The following is a 27,069-nucleotide window of genomic DNA, read 5'->3' on the forward strand; positions in this document are numbered from 1 at the left end:
CCTTGAATGTGGTTCTTTGCAGGCCTAGTTCAACCATGAATCTATAGATTAGAATCTCAGATTCACTGCAAGATCTTTCACTCATGTTAAGGTCATTCTAGTAAGATATTCCTTCATTGCTTTTGTGCATTTAATCCATAGATTTTTGTGGATTTGACCAAGGGTTTTGGAAATTAGTGGTTGATTTTGAATAGTAACTATATTATTTAAGTATCAAAAATATTATCAGGCATTCACAAATTCCATTTATTGTTACACAAGATGCCCATACAATGATTCAAAGTGCGGAGTCCACCTTTTCAAATGAATGTACTCAGAAAATGAGCTTCAAGAAGAAGTAATTTGTGGAGTAAGCCTCCATGGCTCATTGTTGTCCCGTCTGAGCTGTGGATCTCTGCAGCTCCTCCAGAGTTACCCACTGACCTCTTGGGTGCCTCTGTGATTAAGTAAACTAAACCAGTTTAGTTTTATATTGTGTAGAAATAAAGGTGGCTGAATACAAATGTAAGCAGCACTCTTCAGATTTTACTGTTTCCTTTACCTCCCCAACTATACATAGTTTTATTTAGGTGCTGTGCATAAATACAAGTGAACTTAGTTGCAGCTTGAAAATTTCAGCTGCAACAAAGTTACAAAGACACATGAATACATCTGCAAGCCACTACATGTGGGAATTCACGCAGAAGGCCATTTCAATAAGCATAAGTCTCTTTGCTAATTTTAGTGGAAAACTGTCTGGATGCCACGCAATCAGCGCCTAAATTAGAGGGTGTAATTTAAATAGCAGTCATTCACCCATGGCAAAAGGACAAAGGTCCGCAATGTACTTAGTTATTAGAAACAGTTTTGTAAGTCACACGACAGCATTCCTTATCTTTTTGGAATACTACACCCTTCTTTGGTTGAATATAATAACAATGATGAGTGTTTAGATTGTCAGTGGAGAAGAAGAGATAGTGTGAATCCTGAATCCTCCTCCAGTCTGACGTATGTCTGCGCTCAAAGAAGCTGTGAACTCATTGCAGCAGCAGGAAACAAGCATCCTGCTCCTGACACCTCCTGCTGCCTTTACCTGGAAACATATTTTTTTTTTTTTTTTTTTTTTTGTTCTGTGCCTGCAGCTGAGAGCCGTCTATTTCTGGCCTGTGTCAATAAAAGTGGGAGTAGTCGACTGAGTAAATGTGTACAATTTACTCTTTGTATTTGTTTTAAGGTTTTTATGACACCAAAAGAAGAGTTTCTTTATGTTTGTATGATTACTGCAGATTCAAAGTGATTTTTTTTTAAAACTCGAATGTCTAAAATTTAGTTCTTATTGGAAACATTTTGAACTATAACCAAAGAGAAAGCCTGCACCTCGTGTCATCTGTGTTGTTTTTCTGACATTTGAGGTCAGGTTACATTCATTTACTTGGTTTATGTTTAGTTTGAACAGAAACGTTCTTAGCAATGGGCCTCTTTGGCTCTCTAAGGAACTGTGTGCGATAATGAGCTTCATAAATAAACTTTCCTTGACCCTCCAAGTTGGCATACCAAATACACATTCCGTTATGCAGCAGTCTTGCTATTTAGGACTTCATCCTTTTTCATAGCATTTGTGTTTTCTCCGTCTGCCAACTGCAGCACTTTATCCCGTGACCCTTGTCAAACACAGATAATTTTAGTGGATTCAATAAAGAGCTAAATGCAGCGTGATGATTAGGGTATACAAAAACCTCAGCTGAACAGAAAACGTGTTACTTCAGTTGCTCGTCCACGTGTCGTGACGGACAGAATAATAAAACAAAGAGGATCTTTTTTCCCCTTGGCTGGTAGTAAGACCGATGAGGTTTTCGTCCGTTGCTATGCACCGACCTGGCAACAGACTCCTGGGATCGGGTCCAATAAGTACTTAAGGTGCATATGTAAACTCTGGATCTAAAATTAGAAACCGGCCACGTCTTACTTCGGTCAGCAGACTGCAGATGCGTCAGAATGCGCAGAGTTTTAGAAGCACGCTCTGTTCAAGAGCAGCAATTAAAGCAAATAAGTGTATTTTCAGTAAGTTTCCATTCTGATGCTGATTTGAATGGAAAGAGAAATTTCAGAAGATCAACATATTTCTGACTCTAAGAAATGGAAAACCATGTGCTGCTTTGGTTGATGTATGAGTGGATTTCTGTTTTAGAAAATCATTTTGTGTTTATCCCCACAAGTCTTGGACGCAGAAGCCTTGTGGGCTCATTATAAGCCCTTTGATAAACAGACGCGGCGGTTTCACTTTATCGTTGCAATTAAACCACGGGACAAATCCATATATGCTAAATAATCCAAAAACATATCAAAACTTGGAGAAATTATAACAATTCTAAGTATGAATATTTTTAAAAGGGGCTGCACAGTGGCTCAGTTGGCGGCAGTGTTGCATCGCAACACAGCGATTCTAATTTTATGTTAATAAAAATGTTTTTTTCAGTCATACTTGAATAAAACGATATCTGGTTACAATGTGACAACATATACAGATGCAGGTCAAAGTAAAATATCAAATCATCATTTGGTCATCATCAAAAAACTGTTTTACCTAATTAAATCAAAAACTATTAAACTATCACATCATGTAGATTCATCACACTATTTCAAGACGTTATAGCTTGCAGCTAATAAAAACCCAAAAGGATTTGAAATTGCATAAAAATGTAATGTTTGCAATATATTGAGAAATATTGCTATGCTAAATTCAATGCACGGTCTGGGTTTCTTTTGCACGAGTTGCTGCATAAATATGGCGTGCCATGGAGTTTGCTGGGTAATCTGGTCGTGATGCATCATGGAAATTAAAGCAGGTATTGGCACTTTTGGCAGTGTGGGTAGGTGTTGGGTTCTGTTGGAAAATAAAATCTTCATCTCCATAACACTTTTCAGCAGATGGAAGCATGAAGCGCTCACAAATGTCCAAGCACATGGCTATGATTACTTTAGTCTTGATAAAACACAGCTGACATTTCTCCAGAACTCCTTACTGACTGTGGAAAGTTAACTCTGGTCCTCCAGTAATTATACTTTGGTGTCTCTCCTCCCTCCTACGGACTCTGCAACCTTGATTTCCAAATGTAGTGAAAAATGTCATTCCTTTTCGTCCTTAATCCAGGTAAGGGCAATCCTCTGTAGACTATGGCTGCCCTGTTACTTGTACACTTATTTCTATCCCCACTGTTTCTTTGAGCTCAACGATTCATAAATGATTTACCACTCTGAACAGCCAGCATCTTTAATAATGACCTGTAGTGACCTGAGCTTCATGTTGAAGGTGTTAATGTCCGTCTTTTCCAGGAGGTTGTGACGGTAACATTTACTATCCATTTTTTTTGTTTGTTTTACTTAACATTGATATTTGTTTTAATAATTTGTTAGTTTTAATGTCTCAAAATCAAATGACACTAAAAAATATTAGATGAACTAATCGTGGCATGCAAACCACATACCGATGTTTGAGTGATACCTCATATGAATTATGCAGACTTGGTGATCGCTCCAGCGACACTTTCAAAATGCAATGCTTCCAGCTATTACAGTGCTTCGACTGTAGGTGGCAGTAAAAACTAATTTCTGACTAACAGCGCTGAATCTCTTTAGACGAGATTATACCACGGTGTATAAAGACTGTTGTAGACAGTCCAACACTTGGACATTTCTTAGTTTGAAAAGTAAAAAATAAATCCACTTTTCAAACTCAGAAATTGCCATGTTTTTTCCTAGAATATGTCGGAGAGTTTTTGGAAGTAATTTACTATTTTCTGTCTACAATGGCCTTGGTATGTCATTGCAAGTTTAAAATATAAACCAGAAGGAGGGTGAAAAAGAGTAAGATGGAAATTAAATCTCCGAAAACCAAAAAATTCACAAACATCTAGACATTTTATTATGAAAATAAGACGAAACAAAATATGACCACATTTTTTCCTTCAGACATGCACATTAGCGCTAATAAAAACACACGGAGACAGCGTTTCGTCAGTCTCTGTGCTGCAGCTGCAGTGCAGTTCTTTCTTTCTGAATAATTCACAGGAAGCCACAGCGTGAGCGCCGCAGGCCGTCCACACTCGCTCTCATGAAGATAACTGGTGAATCTGTACATGGCTCACTGACGAAAGAGTGACTGGTGTTCAGGATGATTGGGTGTTTGTGTCTGATTGGAACCTTCTCTGATGAAGTCAGTGTTGGTGTTCTTCACTTGGCCTCCTGAGCCTTTTTAGCGCTCTGTTTTTCTTTCGCCTGTTCAGAAAAACCCACATTGACCACAATGTTTCAATTGGTGCAGTGTTAAAACAAGACGATTAAACAGTTTTAGCTTTTTCTTACAAATCAACCTGCTTTGCTTTTGAAAATATAATGTTCACAGGTGATGCCGTCCAGTGTGTAAAAAATAAAAACTGAAGCTTTGGTTTAGTCTTTTCACTTGGTACTTTTCTAGAAAGGAGTGCCTCATCAAAAGTGGTAATTATTTTCCTTTTAACAAGCCTTTTATCTTCCTGGGAAAGAATTATCTCTCATTCTCAGCCCACATAGAGTACCTGCAGGTCGCACCCAGATGGCTCATTAAGTTAATTGGCATGCTTAATGGCGGACGTTTAGAAATGTCATGGCACTTATGTTCTCAGACTCTGTGAACCCAGAGTCAATAAAGTCGTGGAAAACTGCAAAAAGGAGAGAACTGTTACCTTTTCCACCAACGGTATTAGCTGTTGGTACTCTGCCAGTGTCTTCAGTAGCTCCATGATGAAGGGAAGGTAGTTGTGCTTTCGTCGAATATTTTCAATCTGCAAGAAAGCAGAATTCAAAAGAGCTGGGAAAAGCTAAATTTGTTCTGCGACGGATAACTGAACCAGATGACAACAAATAAAGCAGAGCTTTAAATTTATGAACCATTTTGTATTGTTAACCTTATATCTTTTAAGCTTCTGGTTCTCCTCTTCAATAAGGAGCTGATACTTGGCAATCTCTGACTGGATGGAGCTAAGAAATGTGTTGTTCTGGTCTGTGTCCATGGGCTCCTCCTGCAAACATAGTAATGAAAACAAAAATTACTAATTTTCTTAGAAAAAAGAAGAGTCTAAACAGTTCTTTGGTCTTTCTGATCTTTCTGATCTGTGCCTACAGATGTAGACAAATGGGTAGTGCTTTAAAAGATGTCATTCTGGAAAAGGTTACATGAAGTTTGGAAAAGAAAACTTTTGCTGACCTCTAGTGGTGAAAAAAAATCCACAGCAATATAAATGTTTAACCGAGATTTTGGAATAAGCTTCTTTGCAGACTTAATTGAATAAAAATGGATTTTGGAAAGGCTGAAAGTTTAAAGCAGCTTATGGTTAACCTGAACAACTACTGATTATGTGCGTCTGTAATATTGTATGGACTTAATTTACTGCTGGATTCCAAACCAACACCTCTGTCAAGGAGCCTGCAGCTTCTTTTTTAAATGCATCTTTGGACCAAAGATACATTTAGAAATGTAATGAGAAAGAAAGCTGTCATTTAAAATCCTAAATGGCAGATCAACCTGACAGAAAGCAGAGAAAGCTGCTGCATTATTTAACATGTATGAAGTAATTACAATTTCTGCTTTGAGTTGTGCTACCAATTACATGCATGCAACCCGGTTTGGTGACTTCACACTAAAGGCTAAAGCTTGTTTTATGCAGAAGTTTACTCATACAGCAATGATGATATTTCACTTAAACTAGTGCCACTTCCACTAATATGTTCGTCCATATTAAATTGGAGGCATGTTTATCACAAATACGTATATTTGTATAGTTTTTCACAAAATCACTACAGAGGTTGGCTAAAAACTCTTGGATAGACATTTTAAAGTGGCGTGGCGTTTCACTAAAGCAAAATGAAGGATGCAGGGACGGAGTGGGGACCTTGGCGTGATGCAAGCTGAAGTGGGAGGAGCGTCACCTGGTGGTTTCCACCGTGTGAGAACACAAACTAACCCACAACCACGTGTGGAATCTGGTGGAGCTTTAAGGCTTTGCACTTGGTCACATTTTTTGGTTAAAATGTTATTCGGGTTCCAAAAAAATGAAAGAACAAACAAAAAATGCACAACATTCCGTCAATTTGCAACATGTCCCGTCCACTGCACACTTTCATCCCTCTGAAGACTCAACCCACTTCTTAGTGGTGTTTTGAGAAGTTAGTGAGGGTAAAGATGGCAACTGAGAGGTGGGAACAAAATGTGAAACGTCTCTCTGACTGGTATAAATTGACACAAAGCTGTTAATAAACGTCTTGTGGTTAAAAACATCATTTCATACCTGAACAAAGTCAGGATGCAGAGGTAGAAAACAGTGAAGGAGCAAAATGATCAGCACTTGCAACAAATGCAGCAGTGGAGAGATGAGCCACCAGCAAAAAATCTCAAATCCATGGTTCATTGTCATTTTTGCAAAGCTGTTTCAGAAATTATTTAAGGCAATTTCTGAAAAGGACACCAGACTGACATATTTGTGAATTGACTTTAGGGACTATTAATCCTAAATTCCCTTTGTAATAACTTTTTTTTTTCTGTTTTCCTAGTAGGAAAGTAGAAGGTAAGACAAAAAACATGGAATTTTTACAATTACTAAACTTCTTGTTGAGGCTTTAGTTGGTTAATTTTGGGCTTTTTACTGGGGAAAAAAATTGAAACTGTTGTCTCAAAAGCATATTTTAAAGTAATAAAATTAATGCATGATTTAAATATAAATAGCATTATTTATTTTAAATTCAAACATGCAGCAAAGCCTTCAAATAAGAAAAGTAATATTTCTCATTGCTTCTTACCTCTGTGAGCTGAGCCTGGAGCTCTGCAATTTTCTTCTCATATACCATCTTCCTGTCGGATACGATGGCCATCAGGTTGAATCGGATCTCTCCTTCACTGTACCTGAAGAAGAAAACGAGAATTTCTCTCAGCACTTAATAGACTTAAGGTTTTTGTAAAACTTGTTATTTAATTATATCGTTTACTTCTGTATTCTTTTCTCAATTACTGGGCGAACTGCACTGATCCAGTCATCCTGGTTGCAGGTACCTGTGGCATAAAATACACAACTATGAAAATCTGTTGTTTCCACAAGCATGTATAGTACATCACTACCAAAATATAATTCCTATATCTCATGTTAAGATTTTTTTTGTTGTTGTTTTTACAATTTATACAGAAACTTTAACAAACTAAAACATGCATAAAGTGAATCATTCTGTTTACCCAAGTCGATTGGTCCTTCCCGAAGCCCGTCCAGCTCATACAGTCTGCCGTTAACAGGGACATAGCTCACAAAGTGAAAGGCGTCTTCATCCTTTGCTGAAGACTTTGCATCAAATTCAAACATCTGCTGTCTTGAAAACACATACAAACCCAGTCAAAAACAATCATAATGTGACAAATTCTGATGTTAATGTTAGACACAAATAAAGCAAAAGACTTTTTCAATGTAATATTAGTATAAACTGTAGGGAAAACGTATTCTTTGTTATTAGATTGAAAAATCAGTCAAGAATGCTGGATATTTTGAAACTGACTTGTATTTCAGAATACACATATTAATTCAGCAGCTAATTTACACATTCACAAGAAGCTAAACAGAAAAGAGCTTGGGGATGACATGGGAAAGCGCTCACCTTGCAAAGCTGTTGTGAACTTGTCGGATCACTTCAGAGTTGCTGAGAGCCAGACCCTTCATCTGAGGAGCAAATGCAGAAGATCATAAAACCCACCGTGAAACGCTGGCATCACAACATGCAGAGGCGGAGAGAGATATTCAAGTCACGTTGTTTATCTCTTCTCTGATCGTAACTGAAAAACGCCAGCAAGTATACAAAGATACCATTTACGTACAGCTCCATCAAAACTCTGAGAAAACTCTCTGAACTCTGTCAGTGTGTCGCCAAGCAACATGTCCGGATGGGAGCAGTTGAGCAGAACGCTGATGATCGCCTGGGTGGCGCATGCATTGTTTATGACCTGAAAATGGCACACAGAGCAGAAAATACACACATTTAAAAGCACACAGAACAGCCACTGATTAACAGTAATAAGCATCTGCAGCATCTTCACACTATGCTGTTGGAAATGGACAAGGGCTGTAAAAATACTAACAAACAGAAAACTGGTATTGGAGATATTCTTAGTGGTCACAGTTTATATATACATTTTTTTATGTATATATAAACTGCTCATGCAAATATATTTCCTCCGAGTAGCTTGAATTAAATCAACGTTTTTATATCTGTATTATCAACACAAGGAAGATATCATGTGTATCCCTAAAGGTGTTTTGCCTTTTAGGGTGTGCATCCACATAGATCTCATGTTTTGGAAGAACAGGAAAAAAATATATATTTTTTTAAAAAACAAGTCCCATTGAGGAAAATAAAATCAAAACATCAGTTTAATATTTCAGTGTGTACATGAGAGCCGAGTCTTCTTTGAAATGACTCCAAGGGACTGAATCCAGTTTTCACATTTTCTCTCAAAGAAACCGTGAAAACATTTAACCTTTTCCCCAGTGAATAGCAAGTACCGATGTTATTGCTGACATTTCAATTTGAAACCATTCAAATGCTACGAAGAATTGTGTAAACCACTTTATCTTTAATTGTTGAAGATACAAATCTACATTTTTCTGACACCACAATGAGAAAACTTGTGTGCTACAGATATGTTTTTTTTACAATAAAGTTTTAAATTTTACTTTTATGCAGTAAAGGCATAGCAAAAACATTATCTTTGATGAACTATTTAGCATTAAAGAAAACAAAGGGAAACAATTATTACTTAACCTTCTTTCAGTCCTGGGTTTGTTTATCCTTTGCTAAGTAGGTTTCATTGTAAACACAAACGATGTACCTGTTTAGCAAAGAAAATGTGGTCAAGCCTTGAATCCTGGACAATTGATCCTGCTGGTTCTTCCCCTGGCTGCCACTTGAAGAGAAAAATCAACCCGTGGACTGGCCTGACGCAGAACAGATTTATTAAAAATTACGTTTTAAGAGAAGGCGTGCGATAAAGTCAAGTAGCGAATATAAACATACTTCAGGTTCTCAAAGTTCTCTGGTTCCATACTCCAGATCTCTTCAACCTGAGCCCCTTTACAGCCTGACAAATAAAAAAAGCAGGATTAAACTAACATTTAAATAGCTGAAAAAATTTAATATCTTTACACGCGGTCTGACAACAAACCCATTGAAAACACAAGTCCGCTATCATGACGGCTTGTTTTTACGCGCCGTCGTTTTTGAACGCTGAGTAATGCTAGCTATTTAGCTTTCCTGATGAAGTTATCGACCGCTACCCAGTTACCGCATGCAAATGTTTCAAAGGAGCAAAATTCAGATGCCAGATCAAGATTCTCAGCTGGTTATATGTATACACAATGAAGAAAATTACTTTGCACCAGCTAATTTAGAAGTTAGCTTTGCATCAACTAGCTAGCGTTTGCGCATAGCCACATTACGCTGAATGAGCTGTCAACGTTTGGACAGAAAACACTCACCGAAACCTTTAATGAGCTCCGTGAACACTCCGGGGTCACTCTCCATCAGACACCATTCTCCTGCGCTGCCAGACATTTTTCGACCGCACAGTTAAACCCTCAGAACAAATATATTTATCAAGTTATTATAGCTTAGCAGTGCACACGCTAGCTAGGCTAATTAATTGTAGCACAGTGACCTCACTTCTGTGCGGTGCAATGTGTTCTAACTGGGTACGCGCGATTTGTTTTAGAGGACGCACCGGTGGGGTGCTACCGCAACTTTGCAAAAAATAAATATATATATACGTTGTGGTCTAATATCTCGTCTTGTATGCCTATGAATCTTTGTGAATGTTAAATGCAGAGATGCATCATAATACAGTAGCACATCAATAAAAACAACTTTTAATTAAATAAAAATGTGCGTTATAATTTCTATATTATTGTTTGCAATTCGCTGATACGCTCCAATATTAAAATGTCAACAGAAAAAAAAATAGCACCACCAAAAGAGGAGATAAATGCACACAAATGCTCTGGGACTTGAGAATGGTTTTTCTTTCAAGTTTATTAAGTAATATACATCTGATGTACAGGAATAAAAATATTTTCTCCTATTTAGTTTCATTTGAAACCATAAACACTTTGACATGAATCGGAGATTCTTTATCAATGCTTTTCTCTGGTAAACATTCAGACATTCACAGCTATTGCTAAAATGTCACAAAACAATAAACTACTTAAATACACATAATGTTGTTCTCCAAGATTTGCAGACTAGCAGCATAGCAAAGTGTGTGTCTGAAGTTATAATCAGGTGTTTTAATATTTCCAGGTACCCCAATTCCAGTACATATTAAAGTTTAAAGCTATTTTCCCCTTTTATTTTGTAATTCAACAAAGGAACGGGAGTGCTTTCAGAGTTTACTTAATGTTTTAAGATGGGAGATTTTAATAAATGCATACTGATACTTCCCATCTCTGAGAAAATACAAGCAAATTAGAAATCAACAATCCGTTTGACTTTGATAAACCAAGAGCATGGACATGTTCAAAAAAATTGTAACTTCTAGTATACAATTAAGCAATATATTAAATAATAGAGGATTTAAAAAGGCTACAACGACGGTTAGTCATTTAGAGGGTTCAAAGTGTCCACTGCCAGATCCCTCGGTAACGCAGCAGGGGGAGCACCGCTCGATGAGGGGCAGTAACTTTCCCTGCTGATGGAGCTGCTTGGTGTCAGAGCCGCCCCCAATGCAGCTCCCGTTCACAAAAACTCTTGGAACCTGAACAAATAAACAATATGACAACATAGGAAAATTTAATGTGTGTCACCTATAGGGAAAGCTTTAAGAGACTAGTGCTTAAATAGCATTTGCAAAAGAAAAAAAAAGAAAAGAAAAAAAACACAATCTTTCCCCCAACAACAAACATCTTCTGACATGTTTCTGGCCGGATATCTGACCACTCTGCTTCAAAGAATCAGTAAAGTTCATTTAAATTGTTTGATTAACACCCAGCTTTTACTCAAATTTACAATTGTGTTAAGACAAAGAACACTCCATAAGCTTAATTATCCTGCTTTATTCATTCTAACCCCTGTTTTCACATGTTTCGGAACATTTCAAAACATTAATACTACTTCCAGTCAGAAGAAATTTGTTAGTAAAATCAAAAGAAACTAAAATCTGGCAGGCTATAAATAATTTTGGGCTTATTTGTGGCTGATATATATATATATATATATATATATATATATATATATATATATATATATATATATATATATATATATATATATATATATATATAAATATATATATTATCCCAAAGTTCAAATAAACTGTTCATTAAAAGTCTCACGTTAAGATCTAACACTCTTACTGTTCTGACACCAGTCAACTGTGCCAAGGCCTCCTGAAGTCTCTTCCCATCGTTGTGCTGGTCCAGCTCAATCACCTTGTAATTGGCACCAATTTCATTGAACACATTTTTGGCCATTTTGCAATAGGGGCAGGTGGTCTTGGAGAATATGACAACACAGTTCTGTGACACCATCTCCTGAAAGATTGAGGGAAAATAGAAATTAGCCCATTATAAGGCTTTAACTGGATATTTCCAGGATTCATTGTCCATGATTGAACATTAGATACTTTTTCCATCACAATTAGCTTTTTAATACATGTATCAAAAGTAAGTCATGTCTATGTAGCCAGGAACAATCCCCCAAAAAAATCTAATTCACTTCATTAATAGTTCTAATTACAAACCGAACTGAAAAACAACTTGAGGTAATCTGTAAGATCACACTGACAGATGATGTGTGTGCAGACAAAAGATTAAAGAGAGCAGAAACCCAGCTGAGAAGCAACTATACATAGATCTGTCTTCAGAGATATTTCAAACATTACTTCTTGACTTAAATCATAAATCTAAAAGACAAAGAGTTATTAGTGAGTTTCAAAGGGCATCCACTTAACAGTAGCATGGCGAAAGCACGAGGTAGATTTGTAAACAACTACTCACCTGAACAAGTTGTACACAGGCTGTACTGGAGAGACCCCCAGTACTGGAGGAGGTAAGATTCCCCATCCTGAAGAAAGAAAAAAAAAAAAAAAAAAAACATAGGTCCATTTGGCACAATCAAAGGAAAACATGACTATGAAAACTAACACACACGGTAAGGTACATTTAATAACCTTAGAAATGTGATAATACCAAAGGAAGGGAGGAAAGGAAGGCAAAATAGTAGAAAAAAAACAAAAGAAAAATGAACCATAGCTGCAGCTTTAGCAATAACTGTTAGTAGAAGGTAGCAACACCGTGCATTCACTACTGCTGCTTTAGTTAATGGCCTTTCTACAACTGCAGTACGGTTTAAGAGACCGATAATCTAGGATTATCCACCTAACAGGGTTAATAAGCAAATGGTTAAAATGTCTAACTGCTCAGAAGTGTCTACTCAATTAAAAAGACAACAAACTATATGCATGTCAAAGGAGGATTGTACTGAAAAGTGCATTACTAACACTGTAAACCGAAATAAGCTGTAAAGTAATTAAGGAAGGGACAAAGCTGTCCTGCTTGTTGAAAGCAATGTTATGTTGACATTGAACTGGAAGCTTGAACGAGTAGATATTTCACTAATTTTAGGGAATCTAGTTCACTTCATGAGCTTTACTTCAGAATAAGACTTTTTAAGTCTGGTCTAAATTAATCTCTGCTGCATAATTTTTCCTTAAAATATCAATTTATATAAAAGCAGTTTTTATATCACAGAAAATCATTTCCAATGATGACCTCCATGACACGGAATCAGACTTGGTCTAATTGTGAAATAGGACTTATTTAATGTAACTTTCCAAAGCAGGAATAATCTACACTACTCTCACATTTCTTAGTCGTCCCACCCTCCGGAGTTTCCATCCTATTTATGTAAACATGACTAATTTAATAAATATATTTTCTTATCTTATCAGATCATTAAATATGTTTAAATGACGTTGGTTTAATTTAGCACAATCCTGTCAAGTTTGTTGTCTTATTTTGTGTCAAGTTTTTCCAAGATGAATTTTATTTGCACAAACACATTGGAAATGCTTTTCTTGGAATGTCACGAAGACATAACTGTCTTTTAAAGCACAGTGGGATCAGTGGGATTTATACTTTCGTTGATTCTTTTTAGAATATTCAATTTTTGAAACATCTTTTCTAAGTCGGCCAAGCGTCCTTAAAAACAATGAAATTGCACTTTGACGAATCAACGCTGTTCGGTGTCTGGGACAACAATATCTTCACAGCCGCTGAGTGGTTTGCTAATGTTAACGGTACAATTACAAAAAGGACGAGTAGTTTCAAACTAGGAAACGTGGACGTTTGATTAAAGTAGTTGAGCTGCTGTATTTTCTACGTAAAGCAAGCAGGAATGACCTTCTTGCAATGGGTCCATATCACTCTATGAAGACAATCTGCGTGGACAAACATGGTGAAAAATGAACAAACGGCTAGTAAAGACTCGAATTTGTGGCTCGAATAAAACATGCTGTTAGAGTATGAGAAGCTCTGGAGCAACACAACACACTGTTTAAAGCTTTTCGTCTGGTTTTGCCCTCTTATTTACACCGTTTCTGTCCGATTCTCACCTTACGAATGGAGCGTCCTTCTTCTTCCTATTTGAATAGGTGGCGAATCAACTGAAGTGCACGCTACCGCCACCAACAGGACAGAAGTGAAGCAAAAAAAAAAGTCATGGTATTTGGTGTTTATAAATGATACAGTAAGGACAAATTTACATGAGTAATTAAAAATAGCATCATCAGATTATGTATTTGTGATAATTAATTTGCGACAACTACAGAACATAACATTCATAAGGATCTGTGGCAAAATTGGTATCATGCAACAATATTTGAGTTTTTACAAATCAGTTACAACCCAGCCAGCATGCATAGGTGGGCCCCACTTGGGTTTGATGTGGGCTACATGGGTTATGAGTGGGCATGGGTTTTATCTGGGCTAACTGAATGGGACCGATATGGTAACCTAAAATGGGACCCACTTGGGCTGGCCCATTAGGGCTAAACATATGGGCCCCATTCAGCATTAATGTGGGCTAACTGTGAATGGGGCAGAAGTGGGCAACACTATGTGGGGCCCATGTAGTTTCAGTATCATGGGCCCAACATGGGAAACCCATGTGGGCTGACCACATTGAACCCACATGTGATAAGTATGGGCTGACCGTACATGGGTTGGACCTGGGCATGCGTATGTAGGCCCCATTCCTTTTTTATGTGGGCTAACTGGGGATGGGGCAGAAGTGGGCAACACTATGTGGGGCCCATGTAGTTTCAGTATCATGGGCCCAACATGGGAAACCCATGTGGGCTGACCACATTGAACCCACATGAGATAAGTATGGGCTGACTGTACATGGGTTGGACCTGGGCATGCATATGTAGGCCCCATTCCTTTTTCATGTGGGCTAACTGGGGATGGGGCAGAAGTGGGCAACACTATGTGGGGCCCATCTAGTTCCAGTATCACGGGCCCAACATGGGAAGCCCATGTGGGCTGACCACATTGAACCCACATGTGATAAGTATGGGCTGACCGTACATGGGTTGGACCTGGGCATGCGTATGTAGGCCCCATTCCTTTTTTATGTGGGCTAACTGGGGATGGGGCAGAAGTGGGCAACACTATGTGGGGCCCATGTAGTTTCAGTATCATGGGCCCAACATGGGAAACCCATGTGGGTTGACCACATTGAACCCACATGAGATTAGTATGGGCTGACCGTACATGGGTTGGACCTGGGCATGCATATGTAGGCCCCATTCCTTTTTCATGTGGGCTAACTGGGGATGGGGCAGAAGTGGGCAACACTATGTGGGGCCCATCTAGTTTCAGTATCATGGGCCCAACATGGGAAACCCATGTGGGCTGACCACATTGAACCCACATGAGATAAATATGGGCTGACCGTACATGGGTTGGACCTGGGCATGCGTATGTAGGCCCCATTCCTTTTTTATGTGGGCTAACTGGGGATGGGGAAGAAGTGGGCAACACTATGTGGGGCCCATGTAGTTTCAGTATCATGGGCCCAACATCGGAAACCCATGTGGGTTGACCACATTGAACCCACATGAGATAAGTATGGGCTGACCGTACATGGGTTGGACCTGGGCATGCATATGTAGGCCCCATTCCTTTTTCATGTGGGCTAACTGGGGATGGGGCAGAAGTGGGCAACACTATGTGGGGCCCATCTAGTTTCAGTATCATGGGCCCAACATGGGAAACCCATGTGGGCTGACCACATTGAACCCACATGAGATAAATATGGGCTGACTGTACATGGGTTGGACCTGGGCATGCGTATGTAGGCCCCATACCTTTTTTATGTGGGCTAACTGGGGATGGGGCAGAAGTGGGCAACACTATGTGGGGCCCATGTAGTTCCAGTATCACGGGCCCAACATGGGAAGCCCATGTGGGCTGACCACATTGAACCCACATGTGATAAGTATGGGCTGACCGTACATGGGTTGGACCTGGGCATGCGTATGTAGGCCCCATTCCTTTTTTATGTGGGCTAACTGGGGATGGGGAAGAAGTGGGCAACACTATGTGGGGCCCATGTAGTTTCAGTATCATGGGCCCAACATCGGAAACCCATGTGGGTTGACCACATTGAACCCACATGAGATAAGTATGGGCTGACCGTACATGGGTTGGACCTGGGCATGCATATGTAGGCCCCATTCCTTTTTCATGTGGGCTAACTGGGGATGGGGCAGAAGTGGGCAACACTATGTGGGGCCCATCTAGTTTCAGTATCATGGGCCCAACATGGGAAACCCATGTGGGCTGACCACATTGAACCCACATGAGATAAATATGGGCTGACTGTACATGGGTTGGACCTGGGCATGCGTATGTAGGCCCCATACCTTTTTTATGTGGGCTAACTGGGGATGGGGCAGAAGTGGGCAACACTATGTGGGGCCCATGTAGTTCCAGTATCACGGGCCCAACATGGGAAGCCCATGTGGGCTGACCACATTGAACCCACATGTGATAAGTATGGGCTGACCGTACATGGGTTGGACCTGGGCATGCGTATGTAGGCCCCATTCCTTTTTTATGTGGGCTAACTGGGGATGGGGAAGAAGTGGGCAACACTATGTGGGGCCCATGTAGTTCCAGTATCACGGGCCCAACATGGGAAGCCCATGTGGGCTGACCACATTGAACCCACATGTGATAAGTATGGGCTGACCGTACATGGGTTGGACCTGGGCATGCGTATGTAGGCCCCATTCCTTTTTTATGTGGGCTAACTGGGGATGGGGAAGAAGTGGGCAACACTATGTGGGGCCCATGTAGTTTCAGTATCATGGGCCCAACATGGGAAACCTATGTGGGTTGACCACATTGAACCCACATGAGATAAGTATGGGCTGACCGTACATGGGTTGGACCTGGGCATGCGTATGTAGGCCCCATTCCTTTTTCATGTGGGCTAACTGGGGATGGGGCAGAAGTGGGCAACAATATGTGGGGCCCATCTAGTTTCAGTATCACGGGCCCAACATGGGAAACCCATGTGGGTTGACCACATTGAACCCACATGAGATAAGTATGGGCTGACCGTACATGGGTTGGACCTGGGCATGCGTATGTAGGCCCCATTCCTTTTTCATGTGGGCTAACTGGGGATGGGGCAGAAGTGGGCAACAATATGTGGGACCCACATGGGCTGACTGCATTGAACCCACATGACATAAGCACGGGCTGACTGTACATGGGTTGGGCCTGGGCATACATATGTAGGCCCCATTCCATTTTTATGTGGGCTAACTGGGGATGGGGCAAAAATGGGCAACACTATGTCGTGCCCATGTAGTTTCAGTATCATGGGCCCAACATGGGAAGCCCATGTGGGCTGACCACATTGAACCCACATGAGATAAGTATGGGCTGACCGTACATGGGTTGGACCTGGGCATGTGTATGTAGGCCCCATTCCTTTTTATGTGGGCTAACTGGGGATGGGGCAAAAATGGGCAACACTATGTGGGGCCCACATGGGCTGACTGCATTGAACCCACATGACATAAGCACGGGCTGACTGTACATGGGTTGGGCCTGGGCATACATATGTAGGCCCCATTCCATTTTTATGTGGGCTAACTGGGGATGGGGCAAATATGGGCAACACTATGTCGTGCCCATGTAGTTTCAGTATCATGGGCCCAACATGGGAAGCCCATGTGGGCTGACCACATTGAACCCACATGACATAAGCATGGGCTGACCATACTTGGGTTAGACCTGGGTAGGAAAATGTAGACCTTAATCCTTTTTCATGTGGGGTAATGGGAAAATTTAAAAAAAAATCTGATTAGACAATGTGGTTACCCTGTCACTTTTAAAATTTTCACTATATGTCAAAAGCAAAAGCTGCAAGAGCAAGATTATAAAAACTTTGAAAAAAATTATGAGATGTCAGATTGATGGCCTTTAGCTAAGGAAATTGTTACTCAGTTGGCCTGTATTGGAGCTGATAAAAGGTAAATTGTTGAAGCAATTGTATAAGCTTTCTACAAAATGAAAAGCTCTCCTTGGATGGTTACCTCATCTTGGAGGTCATAAAGAGGTATTGTATTTGAACCATGCTCACTACATGATTTCTTTGTCTGGCTCATTTACTAACACCGACATTACACTAGGCTTCCAGAAGACCAAAATATGCTTCAATGCTTTATTTTTTAAACCAGTTCAGTATTGTTCAAGCTACACTTTGAAGTCCTAGCATTTTTTCTTTTTATTATTTTACACTAGAACAGTCCAGATGTCCTAACATTTTTGTGACATTATCTGTTTTAAATATGCATAATCTTCTGCTGCTCACTCAAAATAGGTAGTAGTGGACTTTTGTCCTTGCTTCTTTTTTTAAATGTAATTTAATTTTATTTTATTATCAATAGGATGTTCAGACATCCAAAGTGTTCATTGCAGCTTTTTCACAGAAGGACTTAATTCTTATTTGGAGAAATAGTTCAGATCAGATCATCGTGAAAAATATTACAAAATGTTTAGAAAATGAATTCAAACAAAACTCAAGTGAGAAAGACAAGAGTAAAATTTTTAGCATCTGTTTTTTCATCTGTAAACATTTTCCAAGTTGTCAGCATAAATAAAATAAAAAAACTAAATATTTCTATTAATTATTATTTTTATATCTTTTAATCTTTTTTCAATAATCTTTTTAACCTTTTTGTTCATTTTTTCTCTGGCACCGTTGCCAATAAAGGTTGGTGAATTGAAGTAGACACTTTACACATCCACTAAAGAAAGTAGTTCCAAAACACATTTGAATAAGGACGACTATATTTATTTATTTTTATTGAGAAAATTTGCGAGTGCTACATCGGTTTTACATTTGTTAAACCGATGTATTACTCTCAAAATTAATCTCGTGTTTCTTGGAGAACGTACAATTGTTAACGGCGGATGGATATGCGGTTTCAAAATCAAACGTAGTCCCATCAGTCCGTTGGCGTGGAGTCTGCAGGTTCCCTGAAGAATCTGTAAGTACACTTCTGTCTGTTTTGTCTGTATTGTGTCAAATTTTAGGGAGAGATTTTAAATCGTTAGTTAAAACATTTGTTGCTCGTAATGGTTCGGATGACCGGAGTACCCCGAAAGACCTAATTAGTTGTTTCTTCTTTTTTTTGTTTGTTTTTCTTTTAGGTGATTTTTTTAATATTGTAAAACACACACAATAAGTCATCTGCCATTATTGAGGTAAGAATATTTGGATGCAGAGCGATTTCAAACTGTTCTGGGCCAGATCATTTTCAAATACGCTGCGGCGCCATTCACCGGTAAATTTGAGCGCCAACGCGGCAGAATAAATCGGTTCACTAATGAATCTACGTTGCTAGCGGAGGTTGCTTTTAAAGTACCTTGACACGATAAAACCACTTACATTATTTATAAAGAGTAACTACTTCGCTTTCATTCTGTGTACATGGGTTTTTAACAATCTTTCTCGCAGCCAATTAAGCCAGCATGCATAGCTGGGATCCATTAATTGTGCATTTTTAATTTTTTTTTTCTTTCATGAAACTGCATTGAATCGTGTCGTTGTGGGCTAGATAGGTAATGATGGATGGGCATGGGTTTTGTCTGGGCTAACTACACGAGGCCCATATGTTTAACCTAAAATGGGACCCATATTGTCAGCCCATTTGGGCTAAATGTAGACTGTATTCAGCATTATTGTGGGCTAACTGAGAATGGGACAGAAATGGGCAACACGAAATGGGGCCCATGTGGTTTCAGTATATTTGGCATAAAAGCTTTTTTCTAAATAGAATGAAGGCATAGTAGTAAATATTTTAAAATCATGTTTGTTTTATTGTGTAAGTGACATTTTAAAGCGTGTTATTCTGTCATCGTTTCACTGCAAAAAAACATGACAAGTGGGTGTTTAGGTCTCAACTAGCCATTTGTTTGGTCAATGCAAATGGGAGCTTTAGATTTACCAATGTTTTAATACTTTTTAAAAAATTTATTTTCTACAGACTACTATGGAGAAGCGTGAAGAAGGCTTGCAAGGGCAGAAGTGACATCAGATCTTCAAACAGATAATGATATTCCAGAAAAGCGACGTAGAAGGTAACGTGGAACAGGGACTTCTGTAACACACAACTCTAGATCAGTGGTTCTTAACCTGGGTTCGATCGAACCCTAGGGGTTCGGCGGAGCCTCTGCCGCGGAGGGAAAAAAACTTGTGTAAAGTCGTGATGCGCCGCTTTGCCATCATTTGCTGCAGAGGATCACGTTACATTGCTTAGCCAATCAGTGCTGCGGAGGAGCACAGGGATGGGGCAAGGAGGGGGGAAGCGGGGTTCGGTGAATGCGCATATGAAACTGGGGGGTTCGGTACCTCAAAAAAGGCTAAGAACCACTGCTCTAGATCTTCTTTCTCCCTGGTTGTCATTTGAGCTGCTCTCAGTTCTTTTACCCATTTGGTTCTCCTTGCTTTACTTTTTCCTTCTAATCCTTCAAAATTTATTGACTTAAATTGATACAGACATTAACAATTGGCATTTTGTCCATGTATAAAAGTAAGCTTATAAGCTATATATGTGTGAAACAATAACAAATCAATTAATAAAAACTAAATGTATCATGCGTCCTGATTTTAAAATGTTGTCTTGTAATTGTCATTATACTTAAGGTTGTCATGGTTGCAGAAATAGGAGGAGGGTCCTTAGATGATGCAGTACAACAAGCTGTGTGATTCCTCATGTCCCCTGAATTGGCCCTCCAGTTCAACCTGTTTGGCCGACATAGGAAACAAGTTCCGGGACCTGCGTCTCTGATGTTTTGTATGGTAAAGATCAGTTTTTATATTCACTTTTTTTCTTGAACATTTGTTAATTTTGGTTGTCTTATGCCTTTTGTTCATTTTTAGTAATCTTTTTTTTTTTTTTTTTTTAGATTAAAAACTGAGACTTCAATTTTTGGTTTAATTCACACAGTATTCTTTCACTGTGCTCTCAAGAACTTAAAGATTTGATTGCTGACAAAATTTGAAGGTAATATTGTTTGCATTTCAAACAGTATTAACAAAATATACAAGACCATGATAGAACCTTTATGTCAGTAGTTGATTTATATACATTAATATATTTTAAATTTACAATAAGAATATAGTGTGTGTACTAGGGATGCTCCGATCAGGTTTTTTGCTTCCAATTCTGATACCGATCACCCATGGGGCCCATCGCTGCCGATCATCTGGATTGGCTGTTATTTTTTCACTTTAGGCATAAATGATAACATGTTATCTGGCAAAATTAAAAAGTGCGCAGTGTGACGGAAAGAGTAGATCAGCTGCACACACAGGCTGCGAATGAGATACAGGTGATCTGCAACAAGAGGCCGTGATCAGCGATCACCAATCAAACACATTTTCACGGAAATTAACCGCTTATGATTGCTGATCGATCTGCACACCTCTATCTACATAATAATAATGACTCGAGAGTGCTTTGATTTTGGCAGATCCCTGCAAGCATTTCTGCCCCTTGAAGGGGAAGAGATGCACATTTCATTAATGTTACATTGTACTAAAAGTAAAACACTAATGCAATTTCTACCTTTGCTTGTTTTTTAGGGGCACTTAAAAGAAATGGATCCATCCACGGAATCACACAAAGATACGGAAAAGGCACTCGAAGTGGGTTACTGGAGCCCCGGACAGAGGTGGAAATAGAAAAGTTAGAGCGACTAGGGAGGCAGCCAGCTCAGACTCAGGTGGGCAGGTTCCAAGATGGACAGTTACAATGATGTATGAGAGCTTTCAAGTGTGGCATATAGGTTATTAAAAATATTTGACAAAAATGTAGTGTGAAAGAGCTATGTAGGTGTGTGTGTGTGTTGATATATATTTATATGTATTTATATATAGATGTACAGATCTATCTATATAGTTGCATATCTAGATATAGATCTATATACATGTATGTATCTATACATATTTACATAACTAGATGCATAGTTATCTAGATAACGAGATGTAGAAATATAACTATCTAGATATATAGATCTATATATATAGAGATAAATATATATTTACATAGCTAGAAATCTAGTTACATAGATAATTATATATCTACATATAGATCTATTTTTATACATTTGTTATATTAAACTAGTTTGTTATTTTCAAATCTGCAATATGAATAATTTTGTAGATTTCTTTTACCAGTGCATTTCTTGTGGCATCATTTGCTCTGTGTTAATAAAGTTCTTATAATTGACGAGTTAAAAAAAACTGACAATATTTTAAATTACCAAATAAAAACCTTGACCAAAAGACATTTTTCATCTCTTTTTTTTTTAATGCAGGTTTTGTGCTAAAGCATTTTAATACTTTGGTTTGTTGATTAAGATTGTATATCTATTAATGTAATTCACTTTCAGGTTAGGTGAGAAAGACCCCATTGTTCCTACAGGAATGAGGCATCTGGGCCCCACTGAAAACCCAGTCAGCAGCCATTTAAATCTACCTGGGCAAACCCATATGGGGCCACCATGGAACCCGTGGACAAACCCACTTGGTACCCATATTCTAGCCCAGTTTAGCCCCAGTTGGGGCCCAGGTAAAAATGAAAGCTCCCAAGTGGGGCCAAAATGGGCCTCATGTAAGTTACCCATGTGGGCCCCACTGAAAACCCAGTCAGCAGCCATTTAAATCTACCTGGGCAAACCCATATGGGGCCACCATGGAACCCGTGGACAAACCCACTTGGTGCCCATATTCTAGCCCAGTTTAGACCCAGTTGGGGCCCAGGTAAAAATTCATGAAAGCTCCCAAGTGGGGCCCAGATGGGCCTCATGTAAGTTACCCATCTGGGCCCCACTCAAAACCCAGTCAGCACCCAATTAAATTACCTGGGCAAACCCATGTGGGGCCACCATGGAACCCGTGGACAAACCCACTTGGTACCCATATTCTAGCCCAGTTTAGCCCCAGTTGGGGCCCAGGTAAAAATTCATGAAAGCTCCCAAGTGGGGCCAAAATGGGCCTCATGTAAGTTACCCATGTGGGCCCCACTGAAAACCCAGTCAGCAGCCATTTAAATCTACCTGGGCAAACCCATATGGGGCCACCATGGAACCCGTGGACAAACCCACTTGGTGCCCATATTCTAGCCCAGTTTAGACCCAGTTGGGGCCCAGGTAAAAATTAATCAAAGCTCCCAAGTGGGGCCCAGATGGGCCTCATGTAAGTTACCCATCTGGGCCCCACTCAAAACCCAGTCAGCACCCAATTAAATTACCTGGGCAAACCCATGTGGGGCCACCATGGAACCCGCGGACAAACCCACTTGGTGCCCATATTTTAGCCCAGTTTAGACCCAGTTGGGGCCCAGGTAAAAATTCATGAAAGCTCCCAAGTGGGGCCCAGATGGGCCTCATGTAAGTTACCCATCTGGGCCCCACTCAAAACCCAGTCAGCACCCAATTAAATTACCTGGGCAAACCCATATGGGGCCACCATGGAACCCGTGGACAAACCCACTTGGTACCCATATTCTAGCCCAGTTTAGACCCAGTTGGGGCCCAGGTAAAAATTCATGAAAGCTCCCAAGTGGGGCCCAGATGGGCCTCATGTAAGTTACCCATCTGGGCCCCACTCAAAACCCAGTCAGCACCCAATTAAATTACCTGGGCAAACCCATGTGGGGCCACCATGGAACCCGTGGACAAACCCACTTGGTACCCATATTCTAGCCCAGTTTAGCCCCAGTTGGGGCCCAGGTAAAAATGAAAGCTCCCAAGTGGGGCCAAAATGGGCCTCATGTAAGTTACCCATGTGGGCCCCACTGAAAACCCAGTCAGCAGCCATTTAAATCTACCTGGGCAAACCCATATGGGGCCACCATGGAACCCGTGGACAAACCCACTTGGTGCCCATATTCTAGCCCAGTTTAGACCCAGTTGGGGCCCAGGTAAAAATTAATCAAAGCTCCCAAGTGGGGCCCAGATGGGCCTCATGTAAGTTACCCATCTGGGCCCCACTCAAAACCCAGTCAGCACCCAATTAAATTACCTGGGCAAACCCATGTGGGGCCACCATGGAACCCGTGGACAAACCCACTTGGTACCCATATTCTAGCCCAGTTTAGACCCAGTTGGGGCCCAGGTAAAAATTCATGAAAGCTCCCAAGTGGGGCCCAGATGGGCCTCATGTAAGTTACCCATCTGGGCCCCACTCAAAACCCAGTCAGCACCCAATTAAATTACCTGGGCAAACCCATGTGGGGCCACCATGGAACCCGTGGACAAACCCACTTGGTACCCATATTCTAGCCCAGTTTAGCCCCAGTTGGGGCCCAGGTAAAAATTCATGAAAGCTCCCAAGTGGGGCCAAAATGGGCCTCATGTAAGTTACCCATGTGGGCCCCACTGAAAACCCAGTCAGCAGCCATTTAAATCTACCTGGGCAAACCCATATGGGGCCACCATGGAACCCGTGGACAAACCCACTTGGTGCCCATATTCTAGCCCAGTTTAGACCCAGTTGGGGCCCAGGTAAAAATTAATCAAAGCTCCCAAGTGGGGCCCAGATGGGCCTCATGTAAGTTACCCATCTGGGCCCCACTCAAAACCCAGTCAGCACCCAATTAAATTACCTGGGCAAACCCATGTGGGGCCACCATGGAACCCGCGGACAAACCCACTTGGTGCCCATATTTTAGCCCAGTTTAGACCCAGTTGGGGCCCAGGTAAAAATTCATGAAAGCTCCCAAGTGGGGCCCAGATGGGCCTCATGTAAGTTACCCATCTGGGCCCCACTCAAAACCCAGTCAGCACCCAATTAAATTACCTGGGCAAACCCATATGGGGCCACCATGGAACCCGTGGACAAACCCACTTGGTACCCATATTCTAGCCCAGTTTAGACCCAGTTGGGGCCCAGGTAAAAATTCATGAAAGCTCCCAAGTGGGGCCCAGATGGGCCTCATGTAAGTTACCCATCTGGGCCCCACTCAAAACCCAGTCAGCACCCAATTAAATTACCTGGGCAAACCCATGTGGGGCCACCATGGAACCCGTGGACAAACCCACTTGGTACCCATATTCTAGCCCAGTTTAGACCCAGTTGGGGCCCAGGTAAAAATGAAAGCTCCCAAGTGGGGCCAAAATGGGCCTCATGTAAGTTACCCATGTGGGCCCCACTGAAAACCCAGTCAGCAGCCATTTAAATCTACCTGGGCAAACCCATATGGGGCCACCATGGAACCCGTGGACAAACCCACTTGGTGCCCATATTCTAGCCCAGTTTAGACCCAGTTGGGGCCCAGGTAAAAATTAATCAAAGCTCCCAAGTGGGGCCCAGATGGGCCTCATGTAAGTTACCCATCTGGGCCCCACTCAAAACCCAGTCAGCACCCAATTAAATTACCTGGGCAAACCCATGTGGGGCCACCATGGAACCCGCGGACAAACCCACTTGGTGCCCATATTTTAGCCCAGTTTAGACCCAGTTGGGGCCCAGGTAAAAATTCATGAAAGCTCCCAAGTGGGGCCCAGATGGGCCTCATGTAAGTTACCCATCTGGGCCCCACTCAAAACCCAGTCAGCACCCAATTAAATTACCTGGGCAAACCCATATGGGGCCACCATGGAACCCGTGGACAAACCCACTTGGTACCCATATTCTAGCCCAGTTTAGACCCAGTTGGGGCCCAGGTAAAAATTCATGAAAGCTCCCAAGTGGGGCCCAGATGGGCCTCATGTAAGTTACCCATCTGGGCCCCACTCAAAACCCAGTCAGCACCCAATTAAATTACCTGGGCAAACCCATGTGGGGCCACCATGGAACCCGTGGACAAACCCACTTGGTACCCATATTCTAGCCCAGTTTAGACCCAGTTGGGGCCCAGGTAAAAATTCATGAAAGCTCCCAAGTGGGGCCCAGATGGGCCTCATGTAAGTTACCCATCTGGGTCCCACTGAAAACCCAGTCAGCACCCATTTAAATCTACCTGGGCAAACCCATGTGGGGCCACCATGGAACCCGTGGACAAACCCATTTGGGGCCCATATTGGCAGCCCTCTTTTTTCCCATATGGGGCCCACATGGGTATGCTGGCTGGGAATGAGATACAGCTCGAGCAAAATGCTGAAGCACCCCACATATTTGAGTGTTGGAAGTAAATGTAAACCCTGTGTTCAAATTCTAACAATGTCATATAAATTTTACAATTGTTGGACTACAATGGCTGTCACATTAACTTATTTTACTCTTCTGATTTTTTTTTTTTTATATCATTCCCCCCGTGTGCAATTCTGCTTTCAAAGGTTTATAAGAAATACGTCACATTTCAAATCACACAAATGGAAAGGAATTTGTCCTTGTTTCAGTATGTGAAAAGAGGAGCTATGCATACAATTTTTCTAAAAAGGTGCATTTCAGTGGCAGTTATCCACTTTCAAGAAGTTTACCAAAAACACATTAACTCATATTTATTTATTGTTCTTAAATGCACTCAAAAGGAGTGCATTTAAGAACTAGTTTTCTTTGCTCAAACACTGAATTTCTCTTTTCATTGTTGCAAGGTCTTGAAAAGTATCTCTTGGAATACAATAGCCATTATTTAAATGCAGCAACTATAAAACTTAAGCTTTCTCTTTCCATTTATCTCACTTTGTTAAAACATAAAAACAAGAAGGCATATCATTTAACCTAAATAGATCCATTCTGAATTTCTCATTGACCATTCTGGCCCACCTGAGGCAGCAGATTCAACCACAAATCCCAAAATACCTGATGAGGCAGCACAGAAATGCTTCAAACAGCTTTTTCAGGAAGGAGGAGATATAAGCATCATCTCAGAATGCTTTTACGCCATCAAACAAATCAGCAGTTCAGACAAAAAAACAGCCAGGCAGCATTTAGATTACCTTGACCATTGAGGAGGAAACTATTTGTCCAAAAAAAAAAAAAACAATAAATGCCATGGATATAGGAATGAACTCATAATTTTTAATTCACATATACTTTAATTATTATTTTGGCGCTGTAGACTAAATGTCTTAGAATCATATTTTAAGCAGATCAAGTCACAATAAGTGCTAGAGTAATTGAATGACAAATAAGGGTGGTCATAGAGGAAGATAAAAACTGATTCTCAGTGATTGGCTAAATAGTTGCCATGGTAATGGTCTTTAAAAAGCTTACAGTGCCGGCTTCAGGCCTTTTTTATGGTTTCTGACTAAAAAATACATACAACTTCTATTACTGGGCAAATAAAATATAAAAGGAATGGCAGACTACTTTATAGTACATTTCCAGTGTTTTTTTTGTTTTGTTTTGTTTTTTTTAATGGAACTGTACAAAGGCAGGGCTTACAGTAAAATTGAAATTTAATATTTTAAAAAGAAAATAGCTTCACCAACCTCAAAACTTAAGTGACAACAATATAAAACAGCCTAACGTAAATGGCACTTTCAGAAAATGTGT

The 27,069-nt window shown here is 40.4% G+C and overlaps 2 protein-coding genes and 1 long non-coding RNA gene across 4 annotated transcripts; 1 reads left to right on the top strand and 2 right to left on the bottom strand.

Moving 5' to 3' along the window:
• Positions 1–3,878: 3,878 nt before the first annotated feature.
• On the bottom strand, positions 3,879–9,734 carry uchl5 (ubiquitin carboxyl-terminal hydrolase L5). Its single transcript, XM_014989025.2, has 11 exons — positions 9,525–9,734; positions 9,064–9,127; positions 8,879–8,984; positions 7,868–7,993; positions 7,651–7,712; positions 7,238–7,368; positions 6,997–7,060; positions 6,811–6,913; positions 4,923–5,036; positions 4,701–4,799; positions 3,879–4,254 (listed from the first exon to the last, which is right to left on the bottom strand). The coding sequence occupies exons 1-11, from the start codon at positions 9,598–9,600 to the stop codon at positions 4,210–4,212; spliced, it is 990 nt and encodes a 329-aa protein (XP_014844511.1). The 5' UTR covers positions 9,601–9,734; the 3' UTR covers positions 3,879–4,209.
• A 322-nt stretch (positions 9,735–10,056) lies between these two features.
• Positions 10,057–13,738, bottom strand: glrx2 (glutaredoxin 2). Of its 2 annotated transcripts, none has more exons than XM_014989030.2 (4): positions 13,652–13,738; positions 12,036–12,102; positions 11,394–11,570; positions 10,057–10,795 (listed from the first exon to the last, which is right to left on the bottom strand). In XM_014989030.2, exons 2-4 carry the CDS (start codon positions 12,099–12,101, stop codon positions 10,640–10,642), a joined length of 399 nt encoding a protein of 132 aa, XP_014844516.1. In that variant the 5' UTR covers position 12,102; positions 13,652–13,738; the 3' UTR covers positions 10,057–10,639. The 2 variants fall into 2 exon arrangements, with proteins under 2 accessions (XP_014844516.1, XP_087861194.1); XM_088005068.1 differs by lacking the exon at positions 13,652–13,738 and adding an exon at positions 13,443–13,618 and having other exon boundaries at positions 12,036–12,104.
• A 5,034-nt stretch (positions 13,739–18,772) lies between these two features.
• Positions 18,773–21,916, top strand: LOC148159976 (uncharacterized). Its single transcript, XR_015762694.1, has 4 exons — positions 18,773–18,827; positions 19,610–19,703; positions 20,269–20,424; positions 21,211–21,916. It is a non-coding gene; the product is annotated as an uncharacterized LOC148159976 (long non-coding RNA).
• Positions 21,917–27,069: the final 5,153 nt, after the last annotated feature.

The sequence above is a fragment of the Poecilia mexicana genome, unplaced genomic scaffold (assembly GCF_051168715.1).
Source record: "Poecilia mexicana isolate PSO_F unplaced genomic scaffold, ASM5116871v1 scaffold_4, whole genome shotgun sequence".
Taxonomy (NCBI): domain Eukaryota; kingdom Metazoa; phylum Chordata; class Actinopteri; order Cyprinodontiformes; family Poeciliidae; genus Poecilia; species Poecilia mexicana.

What these genes read in the sequence shown, in the direction of transcription:
- glrx2 (XM_088005068.1), bottom strand. Translation starts at nt 13,550, where the DNA reads ATGTTTTATTCGAGCCACAAATTCGAGTCTTTACTAGCCGTTTGTTCA. An exon ending in TGATATGGACCCATTGCAAG is followed by an intron (nt 12,105 to 13,442) that starts AAGGTCATTCCT and finishes TTTTCTTTCTTC; the next exon opens with AGGATGGGGAATCTTACCTC. An exon ending in CCTGTGTACAACTTGTTCAG is followed by an intron (nt 11,571 to 12,035) that starts GTGAGTAGTTGT and finishes TCAATCTTTCAG; the next exon opens with GAGATGGTGTCACAGAACTG.
- uchl5 (XM_014989025.2), bottom strand. Translation starts at nt 9,600, where the DNA reads ATGTCTGGCAGCGCAGGAGAATGGTGTCTGATGGAGAGTGACCCCGGA. An exon ending in GGAGCTCATTAAAGGTTTCG is followed by an intron (nt 9,128 to 9,524) that starts GTGAGTGTTTTC and finishes TTTATTTGTCAG; the next exon opens with GCTGTAAAGGGGCTCAGGTT. An exon ending in AGAAGCTTAAAAGATATAAG is followed by an intron (nt 4,800 to 4,922) that starts GTTAACAATACA and finishes GCTTTCTTGCAG; the next exon opens with ATTGAAAATATTCGACGAAA.